The 26,087-nt window shown below is 31.6% G+C and overlaps 4 protein-coding genes across 6 annotated transcripts in view; 2 read left to right on the top strand and 2 right to left on the bottom strand.

Moving 5' to 3' along the window:
- LOC126742366 (E3 ubiquitin-protein ligase TRIM37-like) overlaps positions 1–11,516 on the top strand; it is a 37,330-nt gene extending 25,814 nt beyond the window's left edge. For all 3 annotated transcript variants that reach the window (XM_050449012.1, XM_050449011.1, XM_050449013.1), the window contains exons 16-18: positions 4,097–4,307; positions 10,813–10,927; positions 10,990–11,516. In XM_050449012.1, coding sequence (XP_050304969.1) covers positions 4,097–4,307; positions 10,813–10,927; positions 10,990–11,017 — 354 coding nt within the window. In that variant the 3' untranslated portion in view covers positions 11,018–11,516. The remainder of the gene's footprint in view (positions 1–4,096; positions 4,308–10,812; positions 10,928–10,989) is intronic.
- On the bottom strand, positions 38–2,408 carry LOC126742368 (zinc finger MYM-type protein 5-like). The gene is made up of 2 exons (XM_050449015.1): positions 2,176–2,408; positions 38–1,853 (listed from the first exon to the last, which is right to left on the bottom strand). The coding sequence occupies exon 2, from the start codon at positions 1,848–1,850 to the stop codon at positions 507–509; it is 1,344 nt and encodes a 447-aa protein (XP_050304972.1). The 5' UTR covers positions 1,851–1,853; positions 2,176–2,408; the 3' UTR covers positions 38–506.
- LOC126742369 (tektin-1) lies at positions 11,503–26,015 on the bottom strand. The gene is made up of 7 exons (XM_050449016.1): positions 25,864–26,015; positions 25,707–25,806; positions 25,394–25,648; positions 22,109–22,356; positions 19,995–20,217; positions 18,556–18,774; positions 11,503–11,677 (listed from the first exon to the last, which is right to left on the bottom strand). The coding sequence occupies exons 1-7, from the start codon at positions 25,938–25,940 to the stop codon at positions 11,540–11,542; spliced, it is 1,260 nt and encodes a 419-aa protein (XP_050304973.1). The 5' UTR covers positions 25,941–26,015; the 3' UTR covers positions 11,503–11,539.
- On the top strand, positions 11,840–15,368 carry LOC126742372 (retinol dehydrogenase 11-like). Its single transcript, XM_050449018.1, has 6 exons — positions 11,840–12,088; positions 12,143–12,282; positions 12,334–12,523; positions 12,580–12,753; positions 12,899–13,014; positions 13,067–15,368. The coding sequence occupies exons 1-6, from the start codon at positions 11,953–11,955 to the stop codon at positions 13,259–13,261; spliced, it is 951 nt and encodes a 316-aa protein (XP_050304975.1). The 5' UTR covers positions 11,840–11,952; the 3' UTR covers positions 13,262–15,368.
- Positions 26,016–26,087: the final 72 nt, after the last annotated feature.

Here is a 26,087-nt window from a genome sequence, read left to right as displayed (position 1 = left end):
TTCATATGAAAACTGATTTTTGTTTTTTTTTTGTCGTAAGGGAAACACTGGCTCTACTGGACCGTTTTTCAGTAAAATAACATTTTTGACTCCTTTATAACATTCATCCGAATTTAAATTTGGATTTTGGAGCATCTTGCTTATCATATTAATTTTTAATAAGAAATCATGCCAAATTACAAGAGAACAAATAAATTTAAAAGTTTTGATTTTAGCTAATAATGACTGTGCCATGTGTTTCGTATTCATAGCTCTTGAATTATCTTCTTTTAAATAATGTAAACTTACACAAATTTCATATAATTGATATCTTAAAGGGCGAATAGCATTAATTCTGCTTTCCCATCTTGTTTCACTTACTGATTTTAGCGTCAAATTTGATAAATTCTTTTTTAAAATGTCCCATCTGTAAGGCGAAGCCAAAAAAAAGTTGAACAACTCTTGGATAATGGAAAAAAAACCAACAGTTTCATATGTAATTTTAGCTGCATCATTAACGGTTAAATTTAATGTGTGGGCTGAATAAGGCACAAACATTGCTCTGGCATTAACATTCGAATTTGAGTTTGAAGACCTACACGTTTACCAGACATATTTGCACCATTATCGTAGCCCTGACCCCTCATAATATCCTGTAAATCTGTATCAAATTTTGGAAGTATTTGTTTCGTTAAAAATGTGAAAAGTCCTTCGCCTGTTGTATTTGTAACTTGAAAAAATCCTAAGAACTGTTCCCTAATTTCGACTTCTTGTGATGAACAATGAACAAATCGTATACCAAAAGTAAGCTGCTCAACATGGCTAGCATCAGGAGTTCCATCTAAAATTATAGGGTAATATATTGCTATTTTTAGACAGTTTAAAATTTCACGCTGAACATTTTTTGATAGTAAACTAATAAATTCATTTTGAAAAGTATTTTCCAAATAATGAGGCATATTTTGGTTTAGTTGTTTAGATGTTCTAATATTATTTAAATGTTCCAATATAACTGAATCGAATTTTGCTAACATTTCAATTAATTTTAAAAAATTTCCATTATTAGGGTGGTAAAGTTTTTGACTGTCGCCTCTAAACGCTAAATTTTGACCAGCTAAATACTGTACAATACAAATCATTCTTTTAATAATCGCACGCCATCGTTCTTTTTCCATTTCAAAATGCTTTTGCTTTACTTGATCAATAGTACATTTTTTAATCAAATGACTTTTTAGTTCATACCATTTTTGTACGCATTTCAGATGTTCCATACTATTTTCGTGCCGAGAAAGATTAGCAGATAAGTGTCTCAAATTAGAATAACCAAACATTAATTTATGAGACTGCAGACTAAATATTTTACAAAAAATACAGAAAACAACATTTACTTTTTTTGAATAAACTAACCAATCCCTATTTACTTTTTCGCTGTTTGCCAATGTTCTCATATATTGCGTGGTTAAAAATTTTCTGCCAGTTTCTTCGAGGGGGAAGTTTTCTGTAATCTGAATAGCGCCTTTTGAGACAATTATTTCAGTTAAACGGTGACCTAAAGGATTTGGCCACGTAGCGGGATCGGAAAAATCAACATCTACTGCTATGACCGCTTCAGTAACATTCCCTTTATTAGTGTTTGTTTCTAAAATATCTTCTTGTTTAGTAGACGTTGATGGCTGCTGATCATCAATGTGTAATTGTTCAGGAAGAGTCGGGGAGGGCTCAGCATTCGATGATAATGAATTCGGATTCGAACACTTTACTCCTAAAAACTTTGTTATAGATCCCTTGAGTTTTCCATTTTCTGATTCTCTCTCCAATCTACGTTTTTTGTTCTGAGCGCCAGATAATTTTTTTCTTGTGCCGTCACTCATTTTCTAATTCAAAAAAGAAAAAAAAGGTCAAGTGCGAGAGATCTCAGGGGCCTGGATTTTAAATAATGTTAATTATACATTAATTATTCATAAATTATTGAGTCAAATTTATAAATTCATATACATATGCATGTATATATCACTTATTAGCAAGAACTATTTTTTATGCAATCGTCCAACACTTTTTTTGCAAAAACTTATTTAACGAGTTGTAGTTTTAAAAACATTATTTTATATGTTATTGAGTTTATTTAATTTTATATTAACATTTATCAAATTTAAAATTTATTGATAATCAGTTTTATTACAAATAATACATACTTACTTGCAATACTCACTTTGCCAAACACTAAATTCAAAAACAAAATATGTAATTATTAAATCAATATTATTAACTAAACACTAAACTGACTACGTTTTTATTTTAATATTTGACTAGGGTTGCCGTTGCATAATGAATACTGAAAACAAGCAAAAATTATTTTTATTCTGAGTCGCGCGTGGCTTTTCTTTATGGGCTTTTAAAAAAGAAATAATTCAAATAATACAGGCGCCCAAAAAAAAAAAACAATATACAAATCCCGACTCCAAAGGTGCCGCTATCGACTTAAAACCGAGGCGGTTGCTTTTGATAATATTCATTTTTTCCCGTTCTTGCAACTTGCAATAATCAATGTCCCCTTAAACTTATAAACATTGATATTGTTTTTCTATTGAGTTCGATTATATAGATAATAGTAATATTCTACATAATATGTCTCCTGCTTTTACGAAAATTATAATAAAAAATGGACTTTGTTTATGACAGACGTTTCGGTGCGAGATCAAATGTGCGCCCCTAACTTTTGCCGCCTGCGTGCAGTGCATTCGCTGCATACCTGCCAGGAACGGGCCTGCAAATATATGTTATGAAATGTAGGCAAAAGAGTGATAAAACTTTATAATATCGTGCTTTAATATATATTTTTTTTAATAATATTCTGATATACTAGATAATTTTCACCTTGTTGGTAGTAAGCACTTACTTAGGATTTTAAAAAAATAAAAAAACATTAGAGAATGATATTTATTATAACTATTTTGAGTTTTTTTTTAAATTTAAATATCGAAGGCTAAATTAATTATGGCTGATTTAAAATTTTGAATCTATAGGGCTTTTTTCTTAATTTTTCTAAAATTTGTATGACCCTTTCAAAAATGTATTTTTTTAACTCCCGTGGTGTCAAAATATCCAGTTAGTGTTTTATCGGGTTATATTTATTGGCAACGCTGCAATAATTAATAGATTCGCAGATTATAACCTAACTTATTTGATACCGAGTTACGGATGTTTAGACTTGACGTTAGGGTGTTATATTATTATAAGTTGATTTCTTGGTTATAAGATAATACTGACAAAGGGTGGTGTCTGAGTACTCAGGACTCTTTAAAATATTTTGACTATAGCATAACATAACCAACAATCTACAAAAAAGATATTTTTGGTTGCTTTAACTTTTAAAACATTTTCGCATGTAATTTCAACTGTATTATTATAGGGTCTTTATTCTTAAAGGTCAATAGAAATAGAAATTTCGTCTTTAAATATGTCCATGAAGTTTAAATTAAGCCAGAGATTTACCAACCTCATGATCTGATATAGGGCAATGTACCAGACCCTTTAACATCTTTTTACTAATGAAATTTTCAAGATAATCCATAACTTTAAAGACCTATTTTAGGTTAATGATTATTAAACATCTGTTAGAACTTTAAAATTCCATTATTTTTATGTTTTGGTTAAATGTCTATTAAAACTAAAATTAAGTATTTAATTACTAGTTTTATACTATCTACTCAACTTCCAGGTGTAATTATAATAAAAGACTTTTAAGAAATAAATATGTAAAATTTTAAATATTTAAGTAATTTTTTCTACCTATTTTAACTGATGGCTTTTTAGAACAAAATGCTTGTTAAGGAAAAAGAGTTTTATTTTTGATTGGACTGCTGACTCGAACCAAATATTTTACGAGGGCCTACGACATTCTTCTCTTCTTTGTCCTCCTAATTTCTAAGCAATGCGCATAGCAAGCGAAATGTCAAAACATCAACTGAAATCTATCAAATACACCCTAGAGGCTTATTAAAAAATTTGAGACGGGACAAATTATTCCTTATCTTTACGTTTATAAACTTTTTAAGTACAAAAGACAATGCACTGCTGCAATATCCAAGATTTTCATTAGTTATGAATGAATTTATAGGAATCCGTGATGGGTCCGTTGGAGTCGTTCCTACGGTCGATCAACTGTTACCCCGACCAGGAGCAGAACCGCAAAAAGGAAACCGGCTCGAGAGATCGTAAAAAGAGTCAGAAAAATAACGCGCATTTAGCTTCGCTACTTAATGCACCGTCGCCATGTCCACCCCCGATGGGCAACGAGATGGACAATTTGGGACACGGATCCAGTACAGGTGAGTGATACAATTCCTGAATTTTTACCTTTAAAATGCTCTAGAAATAACTCAATTCTGTAGTTACAATCCCTGTTATTATGTATTTTTTTGTTGATCTGTTGGTAGAACTTGAGTTTTTGAATGTCGCGAGGACTTTTTATCGTTTTGGCAACATTTATGGTGTTGGTAATCGATTAGTTCCACCGATTTTGATACATAACCTGAGAAAATTGAGATTCAGTTGACATTGCAATTGAATCCATAGGACCGTTGCATAAAATTGTCAATCCTCACTTTTGTGGATTTTTATTTTTTTCAGACCTCAATTGTCTTGAAGAATAAACTCATTTTACTCTTTCCAGGCAGTTACAGTTACTCCATCTTGGTAGACATGACGTGGTTTTCTATTAATTAGTTCAAACAATTGACAAGATTTAATTTGAGTCGTTTTTTAGACCTCAACTGCTTGGAAGAATAAAATTAATTTTTCAGGCAGTCAAAGTCATTCTTAAACCCCCTTAAGTCAAAATGTTATTTTCTATTACTTATTCCAGGCATTTAACAAGATTTCGGCTCGTTTTTTAAATATCAACTGCATGAAAGATTTTCTGCATTTTTTTCAATATTTATGAATTTTCCAGGCATTTAATCCAAGTGTTTAAAATCGATCTAAATAGAAAGAAATATGCCGTTCACGGGCTTTACACAATTTTCATTGTTAGCGCAGTTGCAATTATTACCCTAATTTAGTGTCTTTACGCTTCCTTTCTCAACTAATGTGACAACGCAGCATCCTGCGTTTGGGTTTAAAACTCGATTCCGCCTTGTTTTTCTTCTCGGCCACCGATTGTGGTCTTATGTTTTTTAGGTTTAATTGTCACCGTAGTCGTAATAGTAGTTTTTTAAGAAGAAGTAGTATAAGTTTTGCTCTCCTTATTACGCACACGTCACGTTGTTGACAATTAGACAGTTAGTAGCTCGCAGTGTTTGTTACCCCATAATTTAGTAATTATGTTTCTCACGCATTAATGATGCAAAGTTGTTTAGTTTACAGTTTTACACAGTAAAAATTTCTCTCGCCATAAAATAAATTTCGCAGCTATATGCTTTTTTGTTAGATATAGTTGTTGTCTTAGTGGAAAGTGTTTTTTGACGTCACTCATTTACATTCCCAGTGGCTCTTTTTCTCTGATTCTGACTCTTGAAAACTTAGATTGGTTAGCATGTACTGATTGGGATAACCTATTTAATCTACAGTGAAATACAGTGTTGAATTGGGGTCAATAAAGTTATTGATCCATTGTAAGTGCATGCAGAACTTTACAAGGGTTCTAACGACGGTTAAAAATTAAATAAATTGTTTTGTTTTGAATCATTGCGTTTTATTAATTAGCAAAGGCTAATTACAAATGAGCGAGGTTGAGCTAAGACCCAAACCACGCCACCAAGGAGAACTTGAAAAAAAGGTATTTTAAGAAATTCGTATATTTTTCAGACCTCAACTACCTGAAAGAACAAAATAAATTTTTCGAGGCTGTTGAAGTCATTTTTAAACTCTCAGTCAAAAAAATTACTGTTACTTTTAGCTGAACATTGACTTTATTTTCCTGGAAGCAGTTTTTCAGGATTTTTTTTTACTCTAAAGTGGTTTGAAATGCCTGGAAGGCTTGTTTTTTAATTACTCAGTTTTTTATGCAATTTAGGTCTTTTCCCTCGAGGCAATACAGGCACATTATTTGAATATCACCAATTGTGGGAGTTTCTCGACGTTCTGTAACTTCTATATAACTATTGAAATTATCTTTGTACTGTTTTAAACATCAACTGCATGAAAGATTTTCTAAATTTTTTTCAATATTTTCCAGGCATTAAGGCATTTAATCTAAGGAGAACTTGAAAAAAAGGTATTTTAAGAAATTCGTATATTTTTCAGACCTCAACTACCTGAAAGAACAAAATAAATTTTTCGAGGCAGTTGAAGTCATTTTTAAACTCTCAGTCAAAAAATTACTGTTACTTTTAGCTGAACGTTAACTTTATTTTTCTGGAAGCAGTTTTTTAAGGAAATTTTTTACTGTAAAGTGGTAGAAAATGCCTGGAAGACTTCTTTTTAATTTCTCAATCTTCGTTAGTTTTTTATGCAATTTAGGTCTTTTCCCTCGAGGCAGTACAGGCACATTATTTGAGTATCACGAATTGTGGGAGTTTCTCGACGTTCTATATAACTTGCTTAACCCTACTCGATTTTAGTAAATCATTCGACACCATTGATCATAAATTACTATTAGCTAAATTACACTATTTTGGGTTGTCAACAAATGCCATTATATTTTTCCAATCTTATCTTGAGGGTCGGTCTCACTGCGTTCGGGTAATCAAAAAGTCAAATTATGAGTTCTCCAACTTCTTGCCTCTTACCATGGGTGTTCCACAAGGATCCATATTAGGACCGTTGCTGTTTTCTCTCTATGTGGCTGATATGGAAAAGTATCTTCAAAATTCAAAACTCCAACAGTATGCTGACGATTCCCAGGTATATATTGCTTTTGATACTCCAGGTCTGCATGAGGCGCAAAATAAAATAAATACTGATCTACAGAACTTGGCCGTGTTTACTGAAAATCATCACTTAAAACTTAACGCATCAAAATCGTGTGTAATGTTTATAACACATAACAAGAGTCAGCTGCAAAAGGTTTCAAACTGATTTAGAGTAGTTGTTAATGGCGAGTCTGTTCCAGTTGTAACTGAAAAACGTAATTTAGGTGTAGTTATTGATTCAAATCTTAACTTTACTTCCCATATTAAAGTCAAACTTCAAGCCGCCTACATCAGATTAAAGGGCCTTTATCAGTATAAGAAAATGTTGCCTTCAAAAATAAAATATTGGCTGTGTGATACACTAGTTCTTTCATTACTTGACTATGGGGATATTGTATACGGCGATTCTTATCGAACAAAATACAAAAACTTCAGAATAGTTGCATGAGATATTCATTTAATATTGCCTCTAGAAACCGCATAACTCCATATTTAAATTCTAATTTAATTCTGAATATGAGCAATAGAAGGAAAGTCCATATGTTTAATTTAATTTATAAAATAATGAAAACCGGACAGCCGACAAATTTAAGAAATTTATTTTTTAATCAAGATATTCCTTATAATACATGAAATCCCCATTTGCTTAGAATTCCTTTACGTAGAACAGCAACCTTTAAAAAATCTTTTTTATATATGGGCATTCGGATGTGGAATGAACTACCTATGTATATAAAGGAATGTTCGCCTAAAAAATTTATTATAAACTTTAAAAAAATATCTCTTAAACACGCAAAATTATGGTAACCTAATGTGACCGTATTTTATAAAATGGTATTTTTGTTTCAATTAATGTTCCGCACACCTGATCTTGCTAATTGTAAATATTTACATTAAAATTGAATTCTCACTCGCCTGTTATCTACCCTCCGTGCTCGCCCCTATACTGTTCTCGCTCGTCTTTGGATTCTTTTTTTTTTTTTTTTTCTTTTTGTCCAGCTTCATAGCCACTCGCTAGTTCATTGTAAAATGCACATATTGTCCCTTTTGATTTTGGTATGGACCTTATTGTAAATACATAATATTACGTTTTTTAGAAAATAGTTTATTTAGGAACACGGGTTGTACAGCATATGTACAAGCAATCTATGTATTTGCATGTGTATCGGTTTTTTTTATAAAAATCGCGTTGCACTCCGATTACCAAACAAATTGTTGTAATCTTGAATTATTTGTATATTCATGGAATTTTCTTTTGTATATTCTGGAATAATGTTTAACAATTTTTAATGGTAATAAAAGTATTTTTTTTTCCTATACAACATGTAAAACAAAAAGTAAACAAAGGTGCGTGCTATGGTCAGTGAAATGTGACTTCTATATAACTATTGAAATTGTCTTTGTACTGTAGATATTGTTCAGTCTAAATTCTATGACATTTCACAGCAAACTCAAAAATAGTAAATGTCATCTGATTTGTTATAAATCAGGAGAACTTCATTTTTGAACATGAATCTAATATGGCAAGGGACTGTACACTGTGTCCCATTTTGGATGAGACTGCAGGGTATCTCTGTCATTTTCTAAGATAGAGCTTTGCGGTTTTCGCGACCCTGTATCACTTTTTTGTAAAACTTTTAAAGCCACAAACAGAAATATTCTAACTACTTTTGTTCCTGAAATACAGGGCGAAAACGAAAATGTTCACTTTTGGAGATGTTATTATTTCTCAGGCCCTGTATAAGATAGAATAAAAATGAAAACTGCTTATAATAGATATTTTTACATAAAAGTCAGTGGCGTATTTAATTTTTTTTCCCAATGCACTGTTTTTAAGATTGGGCACAAACTTGGTATTTTTTAAATGGAACACCCTGTATATTTTAAAGTCAAATTTTTGCATTTTTTTTTCTGAATACATTGATGTATCACAACCTAATCTTTGATAAATTTTAGCTCAAAGAATTAGAAAAATCCATATTTATGTTTATTTTTTTAATAGTAGGCCATGAATTCTTTGACACATGCATAAAAAATGTTTTGTTTATTGCATTCATGGAAACTAAGTCACAAACAGACTCAATACATATCAATAATGATGGCTGACGGTGAAAATATGGAATTCCAAAATTTTGAAAAGTATGATATTATAAAATGTTTAAACCTTTCTAACGAAATTATATTTAAATAGGTAAAGCTCTAGCTTATTTTATTTTGTTACAAAATTCAAAAAATAAAAAAGATCTTATTAGGTTTCCAGAAAGACGTCAGCCATCTCGGGCTACGGTATTCCGGTTAAAATCTAATCTTTTAAATTATGGCTGCTATTCAAAACCTAGGCAACCTCATGTTGATAGAAATGAAGCTGGCGAAATTAATGTTTTAGCGTGTGTGGAAGCAAGACCCCAAATTTCCTGTAGAAAGATAGAGGAAGAGATAGGAGTTTCCAAAACAAAAGTGCAAAAAATTTAAAAAAAGCATAAATTTAAACCGTATAAGATAAATATTATTCAAGAATTGCATCCTGACGATCCGTTTAAACGACTGGAATTTTCTAATTGGTTTTTAACCAAAACTAATGAAGATCCGGATTTTGTAAAAAAGCTAATATGGTCTGACGAATCCCATATAAGCAGTAGTGGCATATTTAATAGGCAAAATACCAGACATTGGTATCAAGAAAACCAACATATTACTTTTGAACGACAGCAACAAGGCCGATTTGGTTTTAGTGTTTCCTGTTTTGTATTGGGCACTAAAATTGTATATACAATTTTTGAGGGTAGCTTAACTGCCCAACGATATCTAAATATATTGCAAAATAATTTGCCAGAGTTGCTGGAGGACATACCTTTAGCCCAGCGACATCAAATATATTTTCAGCAAGATGGAGCGCCCGCTCATAATTCAAGGGTAGTTGGAGAATATTTAAGTGCCCATTTTGATAGACGTTGGATTGGCACACACGGGCCAATCAGATGGCCTAGGTCACCGGACTTTTGGAGTGTTTTGGACTTTTTTGTATGGTCGTACTTAAAAAATAAAATTTATGCAAATCGGCATAATAATATAAATGAACTCCGAGCGACAACTGAAGAAGCATTCATAAACTTACAAAGGCAACCCTTTATAATTTTAAATGCCTTAAAACGAATACAGACTGTATGTGGTTTTTGTATAAGACAAAATGGACAGCAGTTGTGAACAGTTTTATTAAATTTATATTTGTTGTTTTTTTTTTGGTTTTTGTAATTAATTTTCTAATTTGATTCTTATAATTACTAATTAGTTTTTAATGTTAAACCTGGTCCGATATATTTTTTTTGTTTTTAACATTTTTATGTTTATATTAATATTTTAAGTTAATGTTTAAAATATAGTTATATAAACAGGTTTAAATCACATGGCGTTTTAAAAAAGTAATAATTAAATGCATGTGTGTAAGAATTCATGGCCTACTATTAAAAACAAAAATAAATATGGATTTTTCTGATTTTTGAAGCTAAAATTTACTAAAAGAATAGGTTGTGATACATCAATGTATTCAGAAAAAAAAATGCAAAAATTTGACGTTAAAATATACAGGGTGTTCCATTTAAAAAATACCAAGTTTGTGCCCAATCTTAAAAACAGTGCATTAGAAAAAAAAATTAAATACGCCACTGACTTTTATGTAAAAATATCTATTATAAGCAGTTTTCATTTTTATTCTATCTAATACAGGGCCTGAGAAATAATAACACCTCCAAAAGTGAACATTTTCGTTTTCACCCTGTATTCCAGGAACAAAAGTAGTTAGAATATTTCTGTTTGTGGCTTTAAAAGTTTTACAAAAAAGTGATACAGGGTCGCGAAAACCGCAAAGCTCTATCTTAAAAAATGACAGAGATACCCTGCAGTCTCATCCAAAATGGGACACAGTGTACAACAACAGGGTTTGTTTTGCCTCAAACTTTATGGTAAAATGTCAATTTTCTTCCAGAATTTAGTTGGACTCCGTCGCTGCTTAACCAAAGACGCCCCCCTTCAAAAACTACAAGATCCAACCCCAGTGACGGACATTCTGTACCAGAGAAAGAAGATAAGAAAAACAGAAAGTGAGTAACTTTGACAATATTTCCTCAAAACTTGGAACCAATGCGATTTTCTTTTCTTGCAGGTCTGAAAACGACTCTCATTCCGTTTAAGGTCAATGTTAGATTAAATTTTGCTCTTACATATTAAATGAGTAGATCTAAACATTGTTTTATAGTTTTTTCCTAAAAGAATTTTTACTCGAATGTCTTATCTGCTTAAAGCCATGTTTCAAATGGGTCTTAAAATTAGGTAAATCCATTGTTCTATATGACCCACATTTTCAGTCATTTAATGTAATTAACTTTACTGATAAGGTACTTTTAACCAAATTCTGTCAAGGGATGTTCAGTTGATATCAGTCAATCGAGTCAATTGTCACGCAATTTCGTGCCATGTTAAATTCAAGTGAACACCCTGAAAGCCCTTTACGTGTCCTTAGCCATAAAACCGGTGATTGCTGGTTTAAATAATTTATTCTACTAATTATAAGAATTTCATTCCAAAAAATTAATTGGTTGTTTAGGCTGTGTACTTAGTTGAAATACAAATTATTATTATTATGTATCCAAGGGTCTATTTAAATGAAATAAAAAAATTTGTTCTGTAAAACCGAGCGATTTTATTGTTTTCAATTAGAACGCGTGGTAATCCATACTTTCCCTCAAGGACATACAGTCAACTTCGTCGATCTTCAGGGAGTTGGTTTTAACGTTCAGGTCTTCTTCCAGTTGAATCTGCGTTTTCAGAAGGTACCTTAAAGAGGCATGGGCCTAGAAAAATTAATATTAATGTCAATTTTATAGCACAATCATGTAGACACGTAATCGGTTAACAATCGAGTGAAAACAACTATTGAATTTTTAGATCACCCCTTGACCCAACCAAAGATCTTATAAATCCAATACTTGACGCGAAAACTCTCCTTTGTTTTCCGATTTGCTCGATTACCAACTGATTAATTATGAAAAATATGCAAATATTCGACGTTATTAACGCGAACAATTGACCCCGTTGGCAAAAATTGAAAAACTTATACTCGCACACGATGTACATCAAATTTCTTTTCGGCCTAATTGGCTTTTTGATTGCCGTTAAACTTTACTTTATACACAGCACTAAAAGATGCTTAAATCACGTTTGTTTGGTGGGAAAAACCGTGGTGGTAACCGGCGCGAATACAGGTAATATTAATTGTTATTCGCTTATTATCGCATTCAATTAATTCTTGTTTCAAGGCATCGGTTTCCATTCCGCTTTGGAGTTTGCCAAACGGGGATCGAAAGTTATTTTAGCTTGTCGGGATCGGGATAAAGCGGAAACGGCTAGAAAGGAAATTGTGCGACTGTCTGAAAACGATCGAGTCTTTGTCAAGATAGTAAGCATACAAGAATATCTTGTTGCGACTTGAAATCACTCAATTTTCTAGGTGGATTTTTCATCTATTAAATCGATAAAAAAATGCGCCAAAGAAATCGCCGAAACCGAACAGTGCGTCGACGTTTTAGTGAATAATGCGGGCGCGGGAGGTTTGGCGGAAAAACGCACCAAAGACGGTTTCGACATTTTAATGCAAATTAACTATTTCGGCCCGGTTTTCTTCACTCTCTTGTTGTTACGTAAGAACTGGCGCAAGTATAACAATATTTATATAATATTTTCAGCATTATTCTAGCACTTTTAAAGAATTCTTCTAAGGGTCGCATCATCAACGTGGCCTCGTCAATGGCAAAACTAGCAACCCTGGATCCAGATGATCCAAACCAATATGCCGGACGGTACACCACTTATTCCAACAGTAAACTGGGCAACATTCTATTTACAGTCAAATTAGCAGAAAAATTAAAAGGTAAAATAGTCCAAAAGGAAAGAGGGTTCTTTCTAAGTAACTTAATTTAGGGCTCACAGCCTGTCATTTTTTATTTTAAAAGCTTATTTGGAACATTCTTCATCATTAAAACATTGTTTATGCTTTCCGGAATGTAACCTTTCAGGTAGTGGTATCTCGGTGTTCTCGCTTCACCCTGGAGCGATCAAAACCGACATATTCAGAAGGGTGAGCGGATTTCGAAAGGCCTTATTAAAGTTTGTGGCGTTTTTCACTTTTAAAGTAAGTAAGAGCAGATTATTTGCGAAATACCGTGCGTTATACGTTGTTTTAGGAGCCGGAAGAAGGGGCACAAACAATAATCTACGCTGCCACAGAACAAAACATCGAAAAATACAGCGGAGAGCACTTCGAGGAGTGTAGCGTGGTACCTCCGTATCCTAATGCCATAGATCCTATTTTGGCTGATAAATTATGGCTGAAAACGTGCGAATTGCTTCAGGTTGACTGTGAAAAAATTTTTGAATAAAGTACAGGGTTTCCATCTAATCTCATCTTTCCATTTTAACTGCTTATAAGTCGAGAACGGAAAATGACAACAATGTGCGGTTTTCACAGAACTTCATCAATATTTTTGAAGTTTTTTTTGACAGCGTTGCCAAGTTTCAAAATTTACCTGAAATAGGAGGGAAAAAATTGATGATTTTCAAAGGCCGATTTTTCAAAAATTTTAAACGTAACACCCTGTACTTCTTAATTTCACATGAAAGCCTGTTAAACCCCCTTTTCGAAAATGTATAAATTGTCTTAAATTCATTATTTTTTTTTACAGAGCCAATTTTAGTAAATGACACCTTTTTGAAAATTTTCCTACAATAAATACTTATTAAATAACATACTCGGTATCAAGTGACCACAATACCAAACAGTTGTAGCTTGTCAAGGAGGCTGTGAGTTGCACAATTTGTTTTGTGGGCTTAAACTACTGTCAAATTTTTTTAACGTCATTCGTTGGGCAGTCCCAATAATTTGATTTCTATATGTATTTTTGAATTTTTTAAAGATTTTGAAAGATTTAAATATGTTTACCACCCGGGAAAAGGCACGTTGCGTGTTATTATTTAGTGAATGCAAATCAGTTACGCAGACGAGAAGAAGATTTAGGCTGTTTTTTGAAAGGGCTCCGCCTTCTCGCAATTCTATACTTCATTGGGTACGCCAATTTTCCCAGGAAAGAACAGTTAAAAGAAAAGTTAGAGCAACCGTAAATGCACAAGATAATCTGTTGGATGGTATTTTGCTGGTAAAAGAAGTGTTGTCCTTAAACAATAACCAAATATCTATTAGGAAGATAGCTCAAACGACAAATATGTCAAAAAGTAAAGTACATAAAATTCTAAAAATAATTAAGTTTAAACCCTACAAAATTCAAACTTTCCAAAAAATAAAAAATCGCGCCCTTGAAAAAAGATATTTAATGTGCGAAACACTACTAGATCTTTTTAGAAATGAGCCGGATACCAATTTAATAATGTTTGATGAGGCAACATTTCACATCAGTGGTCGAGTAAATAAGCATAACTGCCGAATTTGCGGAGATAAAAATCCTCGAGTGTATAACGAATTTGAAAGAGATTTTCCTAAGCTGAACGTTTGGTGTGCAGTATCGAAATCTAAAATTTATGGGCCATTTTTTTTTCAAGAAGCAACAGTGAATGGAAACAATTACACCAGCAAAACGGTGCACCTCTACACTTCTCCAGGGTCGCAAGGGATTCCTTAGATATTACTTTTGGAAACAGATGGATAGGGCGAGCAGGTCCAATCGAGTGGGCACCTTATTCTCCCGATCTAAGCATTCCAGATTTTTGTATATGGGGATATGTAAAAGACCGTTGCTACAATCCAACCCCAAGAAATTTGGATGAACTGCGGAACAACATAGTAAACGTTTTCAACCAAATTACACCGCGAATGCTACAAAACGTCCTCGGTAACTTATTTCTCCGTCTACATTTGTGTTCCGAGCAAAATGGGGATCATATTCAGCAGCTAATTTATTAGTTATAAATTAAAATTAATTTCTTCAATTGTTTGTTGTTAAAATTGTTGTAAATTGTAATTTAATACATAGAATAAATACTTTTATAGACATGGCAATAGCGCAAATTATTTAATTATGATGATGCTAAAGCGATACATAGGCAATTACCAGAGAATGTTCATCAATCACCGAATATGTATTCTAGGAAAATTTTCAAAAAGGTGTCATTTACTAAAATTGGCTCTGTAAAAAAAATAATGAATTTAAGACAATTTTACATTTTCGGAAAGGGGATTTAACAGGCTTTCATGTGAAATTAACAAGTACAGGGTATTATATTTAAAATTTTTGAGAAATCGGTCTTTGAAAATCATCATTTTTTTTCCTCCTATTTCAGGTAAATTTTAAAACTTGGCAACACTGTCAAAAAAAAACTTTAAAAATATTAATGAAGTTCTGTGAAAACCGCATATTGTTTTCATTTTCCGTTCTCGACTTATAAGCAGTTAAAATGTGTCAGGTTATAGGTGGACACCCTGTATATTGATTTGGAAGCTCTAGTGTAAACTCCCAAATAAATATTTTTTTTTAATATTAGTTTTTTTGTATAATAAAATGAGAAAATAAAAAATTAATAAAATCAATAATATCATAAAAAGTCGACTCGTAAGACCAAAAATGTCGAATTCTTATTTGGGTTCTGGATCAAAAGACTAAAATTCTTAAAAATGTCAAGAAATAGCGGCAAATTAAATTTCCTTACAAATTTGTCTAAAATAAGAAAAAAATTAAAATATGCAAGTGTAGCCATTTCAAAAAATAGTTAAAGTAAATCGCACCCTCAATGTAAAAGTAACGTATCTTAAAACTTCGAGTTTTGAGATATTGCAATTTAAAATTTTGGAAACGGATTAAATATGCTTAACATCTATTGAAAACAATAAATCTTATTTTGCTAGATTTTAATATTTATACTCAAAATAAATGTTCAAAAAGGTAGGTATTATGTTAAACAGATTATTTAGAATTTTAAATAAAGTTGGAGTAAGTACAGATATTTTTGAGATGTGATGCTGTTTTACTAGGCAATAATTATGTATAACCTAAAAAAACTAACATAAAAAGGGCAAATTGTCAAAAATTAAATAAACAATATTTTTATACAAGGTAATACAAATAACATTTTAGAAAGTTATTTCGAACTTGTATTTCGCTGTCTGGAACATCATCTCCATATTCGTATTTAAAGAACAAACTATCAGGCTTACCCTTATTTGTCATAATTACCTTTATATCGGTCCACTTTACCTTTATTTTATCAGTATCAGTGCTAAAATTTAAACCTATATCAGTAGATAATTTTTGAAGATCAAACATTTCAGATTGATCCATTTCTTTTACTTTCTCAGGAATCCACTGAGAAGGGATAAAAATAGGTCAACCTTTTAACAAACGTTTTTTTTCTTTTTCAATGCATGAGTGCATACTATTGCCTTCATTTTGTGTATGACCTGTTACCAAAAATTTATGCGTTATTGATTGAATTTCGAGGAAAGTGGTTGCATATAAATACAAACTAGCAATGTACTTATTTTTATTCTGCCCGGCGCAGTTGTCAGAATAAAAAGTAACATGTTTTTCTTGGCAGTTTCTTTCTAGAAATTGCAGAATACAACTTCCAATTTCATTTGCACCGCGCTTTGCAATATTCTCTGACCAAACGTAGCATGAACCCTCTTTTGTAATAAAAGTCTGAGACTTGTGAGCAAGGTGTGGTAAGGACGGACTGTAAATCATAGACAGCTACAACTTGAGTTAGTTGAATCTTTTAAGGCATTTGATACATCAATCTCTTTTTCTTGTTGAGCTTTATTTTTGTCATCAACACGTTGATGTCGTATTCACTTTGAAGCTGAACTTTTTCTTGAGAAGAATAATTGGCATACCTTTCGCAGGTACTGACGCACGGCTAATAAAATATCAACGTTTTTTGCGTTGTGGCGTTATTGTATTTGAATTTCCTCAGTAAGTTGTTGAAGACATACTAACATATTTGATGTTATGTTCGTGTTTTTCTTTAATTTCTTAACTTTATGAGAATAGATGTTTAATGTAAAAATGATATATTTTATTTTGCGTTAATTTAACACTTTAAATTTAATAGGAAAAAATTAGTTATTACAGGTTAATAGTGTTACATTTTTAGATGTGTTAGTATTGCATTATTTTGTCTGTCAAACATTCTTGATTTTATGGGCAGTATACGTTAATATGTTACTTTTACATTGGAAATTTTTTGCTATAGTTTTATGTTAAAATTTGTTTTATTACATTTTTAAATATTTCCCGCCCTTTTTTCGAATGTGTTACTTTTTCATTTAGTAAATTATCGTCTTTTCGAGCAAACTCAATAAAAATCTCAGTTTTGACTTTTTTTGAGATACGTTACTTTTCCATTGATAGTGCGAAATGTTCAACCTGCTGAATTAATTTTGCATATCCCATTACTCAAGATCTACCTTTTGATTCAACTAAAGTTCTCTATTTTTCAAGCAATTAAAGGCATTGTTAGTTTCTCCCAGGCAATTGAAGTCATTCTAGCTTTTTTTAACAACTAGTAAAGACTCTTTAGTTTTCAGACAGCAGGTCAATTTTTCCAATAATTTAGACAAATATTAACTTTTTTCCAGGCAATTGAAAAAGATAATTTTTCAACTTGCAAGAGTTAAAAATCCGTTTTCATCCACCTGGAATTAATATTATCTCTCAACTGCCTGGAATAAAAAAAAAATCTTTTTCACGGAATATGTCACCAGCAAATAGATATAGATAGGTCTTATAGATATTTTGTTTCCAGGCAATTGAAGTCATTCTTATTTTTTTCTGGTAGTAAATCGAGTCATTTCAATTTTCTTTAGCTAATTAAATTTATTTTATCAGACTGTTGTAGTTCTCTTATTTTTTGGATAGCTAGTCAGTTTGTCCAGGCATTTCTAGTTATTCATAACTGATAGACCTCTTTTAACGCTGTTTAAGTTATTTTTGCTTTTCTCTAGACTTTAAATAGCTTTGCAGGCTGAATCTTGTTTTCTCAGGCAAATTTAGCCATTTGAAGAAGTACTTTCAATTCAACTAAAGCTCTCTTTATTTTTCAGGCAACTAATAATAGTAATTTTTATTTTTTTCCAGGCAGTTGAAGTCAGTCTAAACTTTTCTGGGAAAATAAACCTATTAAATCAATTATTCTTCCGAAGGCCTTAAAGTCACTTAACGCCTTTTCGTTCAATCAAAGTATACCAAGTGACTCATAAATTTCTTGGAATTTTACATAGAATACAGACATGAAATAATAAGTAGGCTAGTATCCCTTAGGAGATAACAAAGGTACACCAACCGAACGAATGTGCGAGTATCTAGTAAAGATTTTACTTCTAAAAAACTCTGGTCCTTTTGAGGGTAACCTAATGACTGTCAAATACTTGAAGATTACATTTTCTGACTGTCATCAATGACATGCAGTCAAAAAGTTGCCATTGTTTCGCTCCACATGTCAAATTTGACACCTGAGAAATTTTCAATCTTTCACTATTTAGGTGTACTGAATGGTTTATTTTCCAGGTCACTTAATTTGAATTAAACTCAAGAGTTTCAACTACCTCATTTTCTCATTAAAAAAAATCGATTCGAAGGACCAAAGATGCTTGATCGGATTCTGGTTTAAAGGACTAAAATCGTCACAAATGTCAAAAAAAAATATAGATTTAAAATAGGGAGTTTACCTCAGCGAGCATACGCTGCATAGCAGCTAAATTGCTCCTCAGCTCGGCTACCTCGTAAACCAGAGCGATTTCCACCGAATCTTTGCACAGTTCGACACCGGGTCTCTGCGCCCTATTGCCCAACCTCGTGTGCGCCAAAGCCATGAATCCTTCCTTTTCTTGCAGCGACTTTTCCAATTCCGTTATGGTTCTAGTGATTTCGTTTCCTTGTCTCACAATCTAAAAAAGCGAAATGTATACACATTACCGCTAGTTTAATGAACAACTTCTAATTTACGTAGTATTTAAATATGATAATATAAAAGCATCACAAAAAGTTATTACATTCGAAGTTTTCCTTGGATCACTAATAACATAGAAATACTGTTTAAAATGAAGGAATCAAAGAATAATTTAAAAAAAAATAACTTTTTTTAATGAGCTATCAAATAAGAGATCTTATTTTGTTACGCTATTAAACGATTTGCTAGAAGATGTTTCTAATCAAATCCAACATAATTTTTTTTTAATAACACCAACACTTTGCCAGATAGTAGAAGCAGTAAAGACTCTATGTAGTAGGATTGGCTCATATTGAAATAATGTAATGAATAATCAAGAATTAACTTTTCTACTTCTTGATGAAAGTAATTTAAACAAATTAGTCTCTTCAATAAAATCTAATGCGGACTCGACGAGATTTCAATTAAGGATATTAAACGGGTTTTTCCTTTTTGCCTTAATACTTTGATACATATTATTAATGAATACTCGAACAAAAATATCCAAGTGTATGGAAAATGGAAATTCAAAAACCCATAGCAAATATTCTTGCCAAAAGAGCATTCTGCCCGCACTATTAAAAATCCCTGAAGAATACCTGTATAATCAACTTTGAGTTAACTTTTTAAAAGACTATTTTTTCGAGATTTCAAAATAACACGCAAATTTCTTCAAGTATTATTCCAATTTCAGTTATACCTGAGGCAAAACTTTAGGAATCAAGCTTTTGGTTAGTTAGGATTACAGAACTTATTTAAAAACGAACGTAATTTATCTTCAAAATAAAGATATTTTCTGACAGTTTAATTTTGTCTTTATTTGGTTACGGCGATGTAGTATATGAAAGTTCTCTTCACCCATATATTTAAAAAATATACAAAGTTCTTGGATTAGATTTTCGTTTATCTACTTTATAGAAATCATATAATCGAATAATAGAAAAATTGTATTGGATAACAAGAAGATTTGTTCACGTTAAATGTATGGCAATATATTCTTTTATTTTTTTCTCTAATTTTATTCGTTTTTTCCTCTAAACTTTTAATAAAGAAATCTAACTGAGTAATAAGTATGTAATTCATTATTTTGGTTATTTGTATCATGACAAATCAAACCATTTTAAATTTGAGCATATTAATATGTTAATACATTGACATCAATAGTTTTTTTTGGCTTACTTCTGAATGTTGTACTTCCATTTTCGTTTTGGCTTCCTTAATTTCGTCGATCCTCCTCTTAAAAGCGCTATTCACGGCATTATACTGGTCCCACAAGTCGCTAATGGCCTGTTTGATTATAATGTCCGTGTAAGCACGCAGTTGTCTGGCCGAGTTGATTTCTTTTGCCGCCTTTTCGATGTTGTTGTTCGTGTACTCTTCCCATTCTTCATTTGTTACTGTGCTAAAAAATGGAGTGAACTGAGGAACTGGAATGTTCTTTAAAATAAACATAAAGCTATTCCTGATAATTTTAAAAACATTAAATAATTAAAAACGTACTTTTTTCAAACTGGTTAAAACAAATCTATTATAATACAGAATTATTAATTTTTTACAGGAATAATTAGGTACATAACGAACATTTCTCTTTTATTTGGGATTGATAAAGAATTAATTTATACAGTTATTCTTAATATTATATGACTCATAAGATAAATATTTGAATGCAGAAGTCATATTTTTTAAGGGACTAGAAACTGGGTAATGCTTTGCTAAAGTAAATAGTCCTAACGAATTTAATGAAATAAGTTTAATAAGAATTTAACCGGTACTTTCAAAAGTCTTAAAAAAATCGATTGTAATTATAAATATAATATTATCCTTGTTACGAGTTAATTATAGCTCTAGCCCTGTCTTGTTCTTATTATGGTACTGCATATTATATTAAACAGGGTGTCCTCGTTTAACTAATTAAGAGTTAGAGTATGTACAGAAACTATAGAGAAGACAGAATAATGAAATTTTTCAATTTTTCCCTTTGTATAAAAAACGCTTTTAGCGATGCTAGTAAAATTTTCAGATTTTAAATGACGAGGTGGTGAAGCACTTTTTGAGGAATTTCAGATGATTTGACTTCTCCAGGAACGGACTTATTAATTTTTTTGGAAAAACAGACTACGCCACTGTTACTTTTGATGACATATTCTATTATTTTTTAACAAAAAAAGAACCTTAAATTTTCGATGCACCGCTTTCCTATAAACAACTTAAATCCATACAACAAAGGTCCTTTAAAAAAAAAATTAAAAATAATTAGAACATCTTTAAAAGAATTACAAATAAAAAATTTCAGTATTTTTGAACAATCTTATATATATTAAAAACTTTTTGAATTACAGGCGATTTTGCCATTTAAGGGTTGAAAATAATCAAATTTGAAGATTTGATAACCAAATTGTAATTTTATGAATTTTATTACGTGATGGACAACTTTGGTAATAACTCGCAAATCACTGGAAATACTTTTATAATTTTTTTGGAACAGATTCTAATAGACTTGATAACTTGAGGATAAATTTGATAGTAGAAACATCACTTTGAAGGTTCAAGAGCCACCAAATTTAAGAATTTTAGAATTTGAAACCAAATTGTAATTTTATGACTTTTATTTTTTAACGAACATTTTTGGTGATAACTTGAAAACCACTGGAAATATTTGCATACCTTTTTCACAAGATATAGTGGGATTTTGAGTTAATCAGGTTGGTAGTTAGGGCCATTTTGGTTACAGCACCTTTGTGACACAAAAGAAAACTGAAATTTGTATTGTTTTTTTTTTGGAAGACTAATCACACTAATCTCACTTAATAAAATCAGCTTCGTTTAATGATAGATGGATTACTCTCGAAATATTATTTAAGGTGTTAGTTAAGAAGTGCTTATCCAATAATTTCTTAAAATATTTAAAGATTCAGACCTTCACGCCAGTCCCAGACCTGAACCAAAAGATAAAATATAGAACAGATGCACACAGGGTAAATATTCATAGACTAAAACTTGTTGCAATACCTGTTCACACAACTGAGTCATTTAAAAAATTATTTTTTGGTTATCAAATAGATAGATATTTAAAAAAAATATCAAGTCAACAAGTTACCAAACTGCTAACAAATTAAAATTCTCTGATATTTCAGTATAAAAAACTTTCGATCAGTCATATTATATCTTTCTTCTTTTTCTTATACTCTCTTCCTTCTGTCTCTTTACTTTTTTATTTTCTTTTTTTATTATAAGATAATATTAACAATGAAATTCGATATTAAGTATATAGTGGACAAAAATTGATATTTTACCCTCGGTTAAGTGGAGTGAAGCCGTGATACAAGCTGAGATTCAAACTGGTTTCCTTTAAGATGCTGTTCTGATAATCGATTTTTGCCACGTTTCCCTTATCTTCTAAGTCACGATCCATGAAGTAAATGGTGGATTTTAATCGTCTTACTTGCTCGTTGGCCTGTTCCAAGGTTTTTTTCAGCATTTTTTGGGTTCCCTCGATCACGTCCAGTTCTTTTTTCAGTTCACGTTCAACATCATCGTAACACTAAAAGGGGAATTTCATCATTACACTTTTATATTTAATGGTTGATTTTAACTGGAAATTATTTTAATTTAGTAAAATTAATTTGCTATAATAATAAATGGTATAACGTACGTTAATATTATATAAATTCCACTTGATTTTGGAACTTTATGTTCCTAAATAAAAACTATGCTGTTTTTTTTTGTCAGACTCATATGAAAAAAATATATAATTGCAGTCAAAAATGACCAACTAACCTTTCAAATAATTTTTTTGCAAAATTAATTTCAAGCTAAAAATGACCGGTTAATCTCTAGCTGTTATTATATTATAAGAAAATTAATTAATAATTCCACTTGATTTAAATATTAATTCACAATAAAAACGAGCCTTTCATATTTAATTTACTTGCTACTATATAAAATAAATATCACTTGATTTATGAATATTATACTTCATTGAGGTTTTTTTAATGAATTTTTTCCTGTTTTTTGCCTGACTAGTCTATGAATTTTTTTAAAATCTGAATCCGAAAATGACCAGTTAACTTGTGCCCTTCTAAATTAAAAATTAATAAGAGGTGCAACTTTAATATAGATTAATGCCGTGTAAATTCCACTTGAGAAATAATTATTCATAAAACAAAGTAATACCATTACAGAAAAACCAATTTTAAATGAAATAATTTTCTTTTTTTATTGCCTTTCGGAATACCATTTTATTATTTTATTTTCCAAGTAATGTCACGAAATAAAAATGACCGATTAACTTGCGGTCTTCTTTATTCCATTTATAAGTAACTTGTCGAGAAAACAAAGCCATATCATAGTAATTCAAGTCGGTTTGTAATGGAGCATTTGTAATCATCTTATTCCAATCATTTTTCATTTTATTCGACCCATTTATAATCGAAAGAACTGGTCCATTATCTCAAAGAGACCTACGTAACTAGAGAAAAAAATGAAAACTCTAAGTCTTAGTCTCAAAATATCTTTTTAATTAATCAGTTATTTATTTAATTAATCACTTAGCAGTACTGTACAGCATGTACTTAGCAGGTCATCTAGCTATAAGGTCTGATGATGCTTTATTAACGAAACATGTTACCTGATTAATTAAAAAGATATTTTGAGACTGAGAGTTTTCATTTTTGTCTCCATTTATAATCATTGAACGTGGAAAATGATTTCAGGCATTTGGAATGAAATACCATGCCAACGCATGTAAAGTAATTTTCAATTTCTTTTAGGGCTGTTCGCATTTCTAGAAGCTATTTCTTATTTATTATTATTTTAAACATATGAAATATTTTTTTTATATTTTCGAGGCATCCCAGTCTTCCAGGAGTTTCGAAGTTAGTTAAGTATGATAATAATTTATAAAAAAGATGCAAAATTAAGTCACATGACGTTTTTCACTAAACGCTTGAAGACCATTAAAAGTGGGGCCAGATGATACGAATAAATAAGTAAAAAAATAACCTCAAATGCCTGGACTATAACATAAATTATTAAAATTGAAAATTAGTTCACATGCATTGGCAAATACCTGAAAAACATTAAAAATCAAGACGAATGTCACGAATAGATCTGAAATAACGTAGACAATTATTCCAAATCCCTGGAATATGGTATGGACATAAAAATTGAGGTAAAATGAAAATCCTGCAGTCTCCCTCCACTTATTTATTGAACATTTAATTATTTAAAATTCTCTACATGGGACACAGTGGTTTCCATCCTCAGAGGATCAAAGGTTTAAAATGGGATTAGATATACGCCTTAGGGTTTGAACCCTCTGTTTATTATTATTGTCAATAAAAAGACGTTTCGAGAAATTGACGTACCGTAATGCGTTATGAGCGGGACAATCATCGTGTTGAAACCAAACTTGTTCTAAATTGATACTGAGCCCTCGAATAGCAGGAAGAACTTCATCCCTCAAAATATTAAGGTATTTGTTGGCATTAAGGTTTCCATCGATAAAAAAGGGCCTATAATTGAATCACCTAAAATGCCAGCCCATACATTAACCTTTTGAGGGTATTGTGTACGTGTTGGTATGCTTATGTGCTTATTTTCCCTCGAATAACCCACTATAATGGACGGATTATGTTTACCACAAATAGAGAAAGAGGACTCATCTGAAAACAAAATGTTACTAATAAACATTTCGTCCCGATTTGCCCTTTCCAGTACTTCATGGCAAAATTCCATCCGTCTCTCATGGTCCTGTGGGAAAATTTCTTGGGTTTTTTGCAACTTATAGCACTTGTACTTATTTCTTTTTAAAGTTCTTTTAACCCTTAAAGGCTCAATACCCGTTTCTTTGGCAATGGTTGTAATATTGCAACGAAAGTTCATTTCAGCAACAGCACAAACATTAACCCCTCGAAGCTCCCTTTCTTCGCCTAGCGGTCTAATAACAGGTGGTTGCTCATTTGCGTAGAATTTCCTGCAATTTTGCAAGCACTCAAAAGTCTCAAACCTATGGATAATTGCAAAAATTGTGCTGCGTACGGGAATAGGCCGATTTTCGAACGTGAAAGCAATTCTGCCTGATATTTCATTGACAGAGCTGCCGGCATAATACCGCTTAATAATTTGCTTTTTTTCCTCAAGAGAACACATTTTTACAAGAAAATAGCGAGCGGTTTTAAATTTAATCTTTGCTGATTAAGCAGAAAGATAGGAATAAAAATAACGTTAAACGTTTAAAATGCAATCTCAGATTGGCGGTACAGTGTGGTGAGGTTAAGAATCTCAGAGTCTCATGTGGACTCTATATGTCCCCTCTCGCTTACGCTCATAGACTATTTTCTATAGGCGAGGTTTGAATGATTATATCTGTATATATTAAGAAAGAAAATACGTATGATACATAAGAAAAATAGAGGCAAAATTGATGATTGGGCTGAAATAAGGCAAGAAAAGAAAGAAAAAGCAACAGAGATTATATGGACTAATTACTGCAGGCTGTTGATTAAAGACAGTTAGATTAATTTTATGGTTAAACCTGGATTCAAAAGTGGCATTTTGCAAACATTTCTACTCCTTACCAAGTCAATCCCGATCCTTCCCTCCCTCAATATAAGACACTTTTGACAAACGACTTTCCCATTTCGTTCCAACGCGTCCAGACAATCCTTGATCCTCTCCATGTACGTTTTCAGATTATCGATTTCCAAACAGACCTCTTTCCTTTGCTTCTTAATTTCCCCGGTGTTAAATTCGATATCCAGTTTACGTTCTTCGATTTTGTGATCGGTATCTTTCTTGTTCAGTCTGGTTTTCTCTTCCACTTCATCTTTTACCTAAAAAAAAACACATTTCTTCATACTTTTTTCCACAAATTAAGGCAATTCTGCTTACTCGAGAGCATTCAGCTAAAATGGAATCGGCCAATTTTTGCTGATCCAAGCAGCAACGATCTCGATATCGGTTATTTAAGCTCCATTCTGTCAGGGTGTACCTGAAAACAAACAAATAATAGCAGTTTTGTAGTAAGTTTAGTTGGTGTTAAGCATACCTGGCTGGGGGCGGTGGAATAATGACCAAATGTTGTTGTTTCAGTTGCGTATGAATAGCAGCTTGATTGTGGGTCATATTTGCACAAAAAAAATATAAACTAAGGGTGTATGTAACCTCTTTCAGTCAAAACGACTGCTAGGTTTTCAGGTATTGAATGATTTTATTAGTTTCCTCGGATACGTGAATTCGACCAAACAATCGGTCTAGTCCAAGGGCATTAGT

Source organism: Anthonomus grandis, chromosome 11, assembly GCF_022605725.1.
Source record: "Anthonomus grandis grandis chromosome 11, icAntGran1.3, whole genome shotgun sequence".
NCBI lineage: Eukaryota > Metazoa > Arthropoda > Insecta > Coleoptera > Curculionidae > Anthonomus > Anthonomus grandis.
This window is presented reverse-complemented; position numbering and strand designations above follow the sequence as displayed.

Coding starts and splice junctions, on each gene's coding strand:
- LOC126742368 (XM_050449015.1), bottom strand. CDS start 1,850: ATGAGTGACGGCACAAGAAAAAAATTATCTGGCGCTCAGAACAAAAAA.
- LOC126742369 (XM_050449016.1), bottom strand. CDS start 25,940: ATGACCCACAATCAAGCTGCTATTCATACGCAACTGAAACAACAACAT. Junction 22,357..25,393: donor GAAGGATCGGGATTGACTTG/GTAAGGAGTAGA, acceptor TTCCCCTTTTAG/TGTTACGATGATGTTGAACG. Junction 11,678..18,555: donor TGCAGCGTATGCTCGCTGAG/GTAAACTCCCTA, acceptor TAATTTTTCTAG/GCCCATGCCTCTTTAAGGTA.
- LOC126742372 (XM_050449018.1), top strand. CDS start 11,953: ATGTACATCAAATTTCTTTTCGGCCTAATTGGCTTTTTGATTGCCGTT. Junction 12,524..12,579: donor CTTCACTCTCTTGTTGTTAC/GTAAGAACTGGC, acceptor GCATTATTCTAG/CACTTTTAAAGAATTCTTCT. Junction 13,015..13,066: donor TGGCGTTTTTCACTTTTAAA/GTAAGTAAGAGC, acceptor ACGTTGTTTTAG/GAGCCGGAAGAAGGGGCACA.